Source organism: Clupea harengus, chromosome 8, assembly GCF_900700415.2.
Source record: "Clupea harengus chromosome 8, Ch_v2.0.2, whole genome shotgun sequence".
NCBI lineage: Eukaryota > Metazoa > Chordata > Actinopteri > Clupeiformes > Clupeidae > Clupea > Clupea harengus.
In genome coordinates this window covers 8958911-8968239 of record NC_045159.1, presented here as the reverse complement: position 1 = coordinate 8968239, position 9329 = coordinate 8958911, and the positions used below count along the sequence as shown (strand labels likewise).

At 39.3% G+C, this 9329-nt stretch overlaps 2 protein-coding genes across 3 annotated transcripts in view; both read left to right on the top strand.

Moving 5' to 3' along the window:
- Window positions 1–452: 452 nt before the first annotated feature.
- btg3 (B-cell translocation gene 3) lies at window positions 453–4043 on the top strand. Of its 2 annotated transcripts, XM_012837756.3 has the most exons (5): window positions 453–1011; window positions 1344–1564; window positions 1976–2113; window positions 2981–3329; window positions 3461–4043. In XM_012837756.3, exons 2-5 carry the CDS (start codon window positions 1392–1394, stop codon window positions 3731–3733), a joined length of 933 nt encoding a protein of 310 aa, XP_012693210.1. In that variant the 5' UTR covers window positions 453–1011; window positions 1344–1391; the 3' UTR covers window positions 3734–4043. The 2 variants fall into 2 exon arrangements, with proteins under 2 accessions (XP_012693210.1, XP_031428665.1); XM_031572805.2 differs by lacking the exon at window positions 1344–1564 and having other exon boundaries at window positions 455–1011.
- Window positions 4044–5113: 1070 nt separating this feature from the next.
- cxadr (CXADR Ig-like cell adhesion molecule) overlaps window positions 5114–9329 on the top strand; it is a 61609-nt gene continuing 57393 nt past the window's right edge. The window contains exon 1 of the mRNA XM_012837768.3: window positions 5114–5278. Within this exon, the coding sequence (XP_012693222.1) occupies window positions 5191–5278 (88 nt within the window). The 5' untranslated portion in view covers window positions 5114–5190. The remainder of the gene's footprint in view (window positions 5279–9329) is intronic.

The following is a 9329-nucleotide window of genomic DNA, read 5'->3' as shown; positions in this document are numbered from 1 at the left end:
AATTATATGTACTGACTCTATGTCGGTATTGCAAAGTTTTGAGGGGACATCCTCAAGAGATGACCTTATTTTAGAAATTAAATATCTTTTAGCAAATATTAGAAACCTAGGGATTATAGTTCAGTTTTGCTGGGTCCCAGCACATATTGGAGTAAAAGGGAATGAAATGGCTGATAAAATGGCAAAAAAGGCTCTGGAAGAAGAACATATAGGCATTAAGGTTCCATTAGGAAAAGGTGAAGCTAAAAGTTTAATAAAGATAGAGACCATGCAAAGATGGCAAGATGAATGGGAATCTGACCCTAAAGCTAGGCAATACCATAAAGTGCAAAGCCAGGTAGGAGGGAAAAGAGTCTCTGCATTGGGCTTTGACAGAAGAGAGGAAGTGGTATATACCAGACTAAGATTAGGTCACACAGGTCTTAAATCCACACTTAAGTTGATAGGAAAAGGTAATGGTTTATGTACAGACGGTAATGTTAAGGAAGATGTTGATCAAGTCCTTTTTAATTGTAAGAAAAATAATGAGTTCAGAATTAAATGGCAAGAGGTTGAAGCTGAAAATGATAGGCTTATAAATGATATTCTAGAGGAACAAGGGATGCAGCAAGACAGAATCAAAGCTTTTGTTATGTTTCTGAATGAGTCAGGTCTAATGAAAAGAATCTAATTTAATTATTTATTTATTTTCTATTTTTATTTTTATTTTATTTTATGATTTATGAACAATCGTCTAGCCTGGCCATAAGTCCCTTTACACACTCCTGTATAGTAGGTGGCGGTATATTCTATTATCGATGTAACCCGCCAAAAAGAAGAAGAAGAAGAAGAAGAAGCCAGTCAAGCAAACCTTCGCGCCCTGTTGGCGCGCCGGTGGAAAACTTTAGGGCAGAGCCAGAGGAAGGCCATACTGTCAGTTGCATGTTGGCAGTTAAACACCACCCAAACATCAAGCAACCATAAATGGGAACACGAATTTCTCCATGCAGGAAATACATGGTTAATGTCGAGGTGAGTGTCCATGAAATATATAGCTTTCAGAAGAGATGTCTGTCTTGTAGATTGAAAATGTAATTATTGTTAACTGGGTGTTTATCCTCACAATACAGTTTAGTCTGTTACATTAGGCCTATAACAGAGCGCCGCAGATCTCAAAAATTGATCTGCACCTTGTTGTCCGCTCGGTTGAAATATACAAATATGCATGTGGCTATTACGCTCTGTTGTCAAGATGCCTACACTTGCTTGGGAAATATAGTCTGTTTAAAAACATGTATCCACCAAGTTGAACAGCTTTTCATCTTTTTATTGTTTTAATCACTATATGTACTTTTTATTTGCAGGAATTGGTCAACATCTGCTCTACTTAAAGTTTTCAGGTCTTCCTAAGTATGAAGAAAGAAATCCAAGCGGCAGGGGTTTTCCTGAAAAATCTGGTTAAAAAAGCTGACCAGTTGAATTCGGAACAAGTTGATCTCTTTGTAGAACGGCTCATAGTTCTATTACAAGAGAAGTACAAAGGTCATTGGTACCCAGAGAACCCAACAAAAGGCCAAGCGTTTAGGTGAAGTTATATTGCCTAGATGTTACTCTTGCCAGATCAATAATTAGGCTACTGCTGTGAATTCGTGTATGAATTGAAGATTCATTTTTACAGGAATTTTTTGGTAGGCTATCTTTTTTTCGCTTAAAATACTTCTAGAAGTACAACAGTAGCCTAATGACAGTGTTTGACATAAAAACGTGCGGCCTACATTTAGTTTCAGGTGTGTTCTGACAACAGCACTTTCCGTTTTCATGCCAGAATACTTGAAGGAGAAACACCTGAAATAAAATAATATGAATAAAGTTAAGCTAAGTGAGAAACATGTTTTTTAAATCATACTACTCAAGAATGGCATCATTTGTTTGCAGGTCTTGGAGCATTTATATCTTTTAAACTATATTATCAACACATGGATCATTGATTGTGCAGGTGTATTCGTGTCAATGGTCACCATAAGAAGGATGCTGACTTGCTTTTGGCCTGCCAGGAAAGTGGCGTGCAGTACTGCTACTTAGGCTTGCCTATAGAGCTCACCCTCTGGGTGGATCCAGGAGAGGTCAGTTGCAGGTGAGTCCTTACACACATAGATATATGGCTTGTCTTTTTGTGGGATGTGCGGGATACATTGTGAGTATTATTTGTCATAGATCTTAAAAGTGCAGTATGGATGATTTAGGGTGATTTGTTGGCAGAAACGGAATATAGTATTCACAATTATGTTTTCATTGGTGTATAATCACCATTAGCAAGAATTGTTGTGTTTTAGTTAACTTAGAATGAGCCCTTCGTATCTAAATCTTCCCCATGTTGCGCCACAATGTAGCTACAGTTGCTCAGAACGGACAAACCAAAATGCTGGCGCTAGAGAGGGCCTTTGACATATTTATTTATGGCACCTCATGGCGACGGTGGCTTCTCCTACACGCTTGGAAAGGGAAGCGTATTCAGGTGGTTGCAATGTGCAGCCTCGCTACTCGATGCCATAAAGTCCCACATATTGTACCTTCAATTTCTGTTTTGACCTCTGATCATGATTTTTATTTTAAGAGGTTATGACCGTTTCCATGAAGATCAAGCATAGTAATTGATGAAAACATTTATGTTCTTTGAAAATTACATGATGAAAAGCTCATGCAAACCCAAATGCACTGAGAGTGATTCTGATCCCATAGGTTCTGTAACAGGAATGGAAGAGAACAAAGCAGAGTTGTTTAAATTATTTAAGGACATGGTATGGTTGCTTTAGTAAAGCGTCTTGGGTTGCTTCATGGTAGATTCAACCTGCAGCATCTGTTTGTAGTTGTTTTGCAATAAAGTGATGCAGAAAGCTGTGTGTTGAAAAATTATATATTTGGTCAAAAACTGTCAGATTTGCCCTTTAAGTGGTGCTTCGGTCTGAGAGAATATAAATCAAATTGGTTCTGTTCTTCTCAGGTACAGTGAAGACACCCCACCCTTTACTCTTGCAAGGTTCATTGGAGATGATGATAATGAGAATGTCTTGCTGAAAGTGAGAAGTGCCCTGGAAAGAGTCACCTCTGACTATCATTCGGAGACCTCATCTGATGATGATGGTGTCTGTATATCCCCACCTCCTGAGAATGACAGTGCTTTCACTACCCCTCCTCCAGAGAGGGACAGTGGTTATGGCACTGCTTCTCCTAAAAACATTTTCTGTGCCAGGCCTTCTCCTGACAACAATAGTATCAGTGCCACTTCATCACCCCCAAATAGGCGTGGTGGTGCCACCACACCTCCTCAAAACAGAAGTCCTCCTATGCAGGTACACTGAGAGAAAGTTGCATCCAAAACAAAGCCTATGTGTCATTTACCTCTTCATCAATTATTCTTTGGTATGGAGGTGAAATTTGAGTGTGTGTGTGTTTGTGTGTGTTTTCATTTGTTTTTCTCAAGGTTGATTACCCAGGTCCACAACCATTGGCAGCACTCTCATGGAGAATACCTGTGAGATCTCCTGTTGAGCCACGACCCTATTTCATGCTGAACCCACGTGTCAGGCCCTTTCCTCCGGTCAGGCCTCATAGTTGGTCGAGGCCGGTCTACCGCAATCCTATGTGGAGCTGTCCTGCCCGATCTCACCGTGGAGGAACTGCAGCAATATGGTCTTCGCCTGGAAATGAAAGAAGATTCGCAGGAAGGATGCATTTGAACAGACCACTGAAGTAACTTGACCAAATACGTTTTTAAAAATAATTGAAGTCACTACTTGTTTTGTATGTCCGATTCGCATGAATGTTTTTGCACTTTAGGTGACTTGTTGGAGAATTGTACTTGATTAGGTTTTGTATTTTGATTAATCAGATTTTGTATTATTTATGTATAATGTCTAATGCAATCAGTGTTCTTTGATAATGGTCTGTATATTGTCAATAACTAATATTTAAAAGACAGTATTGTATTTATTTACACAATGGTGTTAATCCTATTATGGAAAATAAACGTGCATTTTCTAACCTGTACAGGTTCAGTTGGGAAATATCTGTCATGATGGCTTTTCGTTACTATACTTTGTAGTTCTATTTTAGTTTTCACAGAACAATAAATTAATAGTTTGAAAGGAAAGAGAACAAAAGGGGCTCTGAAATAAAAAATATGGGATCTATTTGAAAGCTTTCCAGGTCAGAGACCATACATACTGAGACAGAAAAGGCAGAATGAGACTGTCTTCTTCCTATTGTAATGGACCGAGGGCAATGAAACAAACCATTATTCAAAAAAGCTGTCATAACTACCAAACTACCAATGAGTAATGATGAATAATGACTTTGATTGGGGATCACCATGTTGAAAATGAAATGCTCTGAGGCTAATGAGGATCAGAGGCCAAGTTGCTTTATCAGATAACAGGATGAGCAAATGCAGCAAGTGAATCTCTTACATGGCAGGCTTTGATAGTGAAATTATATTGCAGTGCCGTATTAATATGTTCACAGAATTAATTATTGTACAGAAGGCTCACTTTGATTGTATGCTAATGGCATCAATACTACTCAGTCAGTGGCCTTCTGACAAGGTTATGGTTTTCAAAGCCTATAGGTGTGTAAAACTGGTCATCTCGTTATGGGAAGGTCATGTGGTGGTATTCTCATCAGTTTGTCCAAAAATGGGAAGTGTTTAGGTTTCCATGAAATCTAGATTCATGCGTAAGAGCCCATACATAGCCTACCTACTTAATCACTGCATAGGCCTGCAGCATGGCCTTAAAAAGCAATTTTAAGCAGGTCAATAGACCCCTTCTTAAACAAGAAGAAATACAAGATTGTCCTTTTTTCTTTGTTATTATGACTGACTTACAAAATATTTGTTGATTATAGGAAGGACAGGGTTTTGGCATTTTGACAGCAAAACTGTCTGCCACCACGTATGGGATTCATAGAAATATAATATATGACACAATTGGTTGCCTATATTAAACGTACCATAGGTCCAGTTTATATGCACACTAGGTGGCGTACAAGGTGCATTGTGCTTAAACAAACTTTACAATGGGAATGGGTACCCTCCGGAAATCACGTGTCTGTATCCCAGCCTCTATCCACCTGCTGAGGCAGAGAGGGAGCGGAGTTTTAATACAACGAAAGGGAGGTCGGAGAGAAAAGGCATCGAAGTTGGTGTGTTGTTTTATGCCAAGAAGAACCCGTGGATTTAAACCAAAAGGGATGGATTTGACGACATTTCACTTTTGTTACTTTCTATTAGTAGTCACCGCAGGTATGTTCTTCAGATTTATTTTTCATTACTTTGGTGAATGTCCCACAATTTGAGGTAACGTAATGTTCCTGAAGTAACGTTGGCCTTAACGTACCAGCTTCCGAGTCCACAACTTAACCAACGTTCGGTAACGTTCGCTGGTTTTCGAGTTACAAAGTTAGTGTTGTGCGACCGGAGACGTAGTCTTTCTTGTGGGTTTGTATATGAATTGATTCAAATTTGTATTTTTATTTACTGACCCTTTCGCACCGAATTTGTTCCTCAAGCAAGTGAGATTATGAGCTAGCTGTATAATGTTACCACAGGTAGTAAAGACACAATAGCTAGCAGCAGAGACCATGCGACAGGTTCATCAACTCTAACGTTTCGGTGTTGACCCAGCACTGACATAATTGTTACTGGTTCTTGTGAGATGAAACTTGAATGCTTCGTTATTAGGCAGCCTCCTCCGTAGTAACTCTTAATATACCCCCATGTTTTATTTAATTGTTCAAACAACGCGACGTCTTATGTAAATCGATATTGGCAACAAAACATGCTAGCAGACATTAAGAAAGTTGAATTAAATACAATATCAGTGAATCCCCCATTGTGTCTTTGGGATTTCAGTGAAATAATTTCACGAATTTACGTGAAACGGCTGAAGGTCATGCTTGGGATAAAATTTGACATTTTAAACTGAAGTTACGCCAGGTAAACATTAACGTTAAATCTAATGTGATCGGGGATTTAAAAGATATATACAAACCCATGTAATTGAGAGAGCGTTTCTTTAGTGTAACGTCAAGGAGTTAAGGAAACTTGATATTAGGCTAATTCCTAATATTGGGCTTATAACACGGCTAGATCATTTATTTGATCGTTTTGGGTGGAATGTGGCGTAACTGGCATTATCTGTGAAAATTCGTTGTCAGTGTTAATCTGTTTGTTTTAGTGGAATTTCATGCTAAATCTAAAGCGTCAAAAATCACATACTTCAGTCTTGGAACCTAGCTTCCACATGGCTATAAAACTAACGTTAGGTTTATGGAAAATATGACATTGAATATAGCCCAAAGACCTATAATTGCCAATTATTTCGCCCAAACTGTAATCTACGTGGGAAATGTTCTCAGCAAATCGTTCGTGTATGATGCAGACATCAGACTTAGTTGGTATTAAGTTGTGAGAAAAATGTTTTGTGACCTTCAGTTAATTGGTATTCAGGCCATCTTTAGAAGGAGTGTTTCAACAGTTTGTTTTGCCGCCGATAGCTAGTTAACACAATGCCTTGATCCGCCTTAAATCCTTCACCGGGTTTCAAAGAGCGGCGGGTTTGTCTACCATCTGCCAGAGTAAAAGCGACCAATAGCCCACCCCGCCCCCTTCAACCCCTCCTAAAGACAACAGTCCACGGGTCTTTATATGTAGATCTGATACCTTTCCCCCAGCAAGTTATTTGCTATTCCTACTCGTAGTTCAAACACAAAGGTAGATGTTTCATTTCCTTTTCATGTGATCAGCAGTTCAGATTTGCGTCCAGCAAACGGAACATTTCAGTTCCAAGTAATGGGAACACCATAGAGACCACACAATGTTCATGTGCAACATACATATCTGTGTTTTGTTTTGTAGTAACCCAAATTTCCCTCTGCTCATGATGAATTATTGTATTTGGAAGGGAGTAAACACGACCACTACCAATGTAGCTGTTCCGTCCGTAATTGGGTACAGACCCTCAGGGGTCGTCTCAGTTGGCCCCATGTCCTGTCTGGTTTAAAATCTGTTGATTGCTCTGAGATGGTCCTCTATCGCATGAAGGCATATGGAGAGACAAAGTGTTCAGGGTTATATGTGATGCAGATGGATTGTTAATATTGATTGCCAATGAAACGGCTGCTGTAAAATGCAGTTACAGTTTCTAAATGTACCCCTTTTTTTTGTGTGCCTTCTGACAGCGAAAAGGAGAACTGAAAGATGTAAGCTGAAAAATATTGGGCAGAAACTGCCACACCGATCCATTCTCTCCTTTTATGCCGGAAGTGAAACTAAATATAGATAGTGTTCAGATAAGGCCTTGGCACTAGTTGTAGCTAGCAGTTTAAAAGGCCACTAAGGTTAGAGAGAGATAGACAGAGACAGAGAGACAGACCACTGACAATAACATTCCAGTCCACTGGTCACTGATAAACCCCTAGTAATAATGACAGGCTTTGCATACAATTGCACTTCTCCAATGCATGTCTTTGTCATAGCCATAGACAGTGAAGACAATGATGTGAAGTTTGTGTGGTTCTGTTGAAGTTCCTTCCTCTCCCCCCTACTGTGTTTTTGTGTGTTCTCACACCATACACAATGTAGTAAAATGTAATTATCATTACAACAGCATTGCAAAGTTTGTTTAATAATAAAATTAGTTTCACACCAATAATAATATTTACGTCACCGAAGAGTCCAGCTCTTTGCAACATCCAGTTTTGACTTGCAGGGACATTAAAGTGCCCACACAAGAGTTTTGAGATTTCTGTTTGCTTAGTCCAGTGCCCTTTGGTAGTCATGTTCAGTGTGTAATTTCCTGTGTGTTTGGGAGCCCTCTCCCTCCAATCTGGTTAGTAAGCAGGTGCTAAGAGGGACAACCCAGGACTGGCTGTAGCTGTTTGCATTTCATACCAGCTCCTCACTTCCCTATCCTCTATACCAATGGTGACTAGTGGAGGTGTAATCCAGATAGGTTTTTACATGTGAAGTGCTAGTCAGATGGTTATTTGTTTAGTATGTGAAAGATGAGATGTCTTGTATAGATTATTCTGCAGTAGGCTTTGTACTATCTAATGGAACAAACACTGTATCAAAAGATTTCATATGTCGTGTTAGCAGATCAAGTGTGAAGTTGGCTGAAAATATTTACATAAATAGTAATGTGAGCTTGCAATACTAATCTAGTTTGGCTAGATTGAGAGGCCAAAAGGTTCAGTTAGTACCTGATCAGCCTTCCCACTTTAAACCCCCAGCCAGGCAACCGTTGCTAGGATACCTGTTGAAAACAGCAATGCAGGGATATCCTTGAAACGTGTGGTTGTGTGTCCCAGTGTGTTTGCTCTTAGATGTGTCAAGTCTATCCACTCCTGAATGCGAGTGGGTGTGGAAAACAAAAAAGGAGTGTGCAGGTTTTTTTTGTGTCTGTTTTTGTGGTCTCAAATGATGCTTTGTTTCTCCCATTTCTCAGATTAACCTTTAACACAACTTGAATTCACTCTCATGGGAAAGATCTTTGCCCTATTTAGCACCATTATCATGGATACATTTATCTTAGCCTTTGTCCCTGTGTCGGATCACATGACAGCATATTTCTCTCATATGTGGCCAGCACTATCGGGTTTCAAGGTAGCCTTTTGGTTTTGAGTTTCACTTGAAATGGTTCTGTTTTTGATGAATGAGACTGCTGGTCACAAATGGCCCTTATTCATCATACTCTCTGAGCATACTCTCTGAACAAAGGGTATCGAAATGTTTGTTTATCACGAAAAAAAACCAACAGGGGATGGCTCTCGCATGTCTTTTACCTGTGAGCACAGCCTAGGAGCTTTTCATCACCTCTGCCTAAGCATTGGAATATTCAATCAAGAGTTTGCAAGTAAAATTGCAATTTCTGCATACGACAATTAGTCTGTGTTATGTGCAGGCTATACTGATAGCTTTCAGATGGAATTAGATGGATTTACCATAAAAGTAGGATTCCAGTGGCGGATATTATTAGGCTTGCTATTATTTTATTTATACATTTATCCTTCCATATACTGCAGTACACATCATGCGTTTTCATGTTTTCCGCAAAAAACAAGACATTTTCAAGGAGATGCGATTTTGGTGTATGTGACCTGTGAGTATTTAGAATGGGATTGTGGTGAACTTTGCTGTAAATCTGTGTTTGTTTTCCACTAGTTATGTCGCATACATTCTCCTATCAGAGCAAATCCACAAATATGCCTTCAAAAACGCTTGCCTTTGGGACATGACTGTTAACGCAATTATGAGAATAGTGGAGGAAATAACTGAATGGCAGAACGAGAGC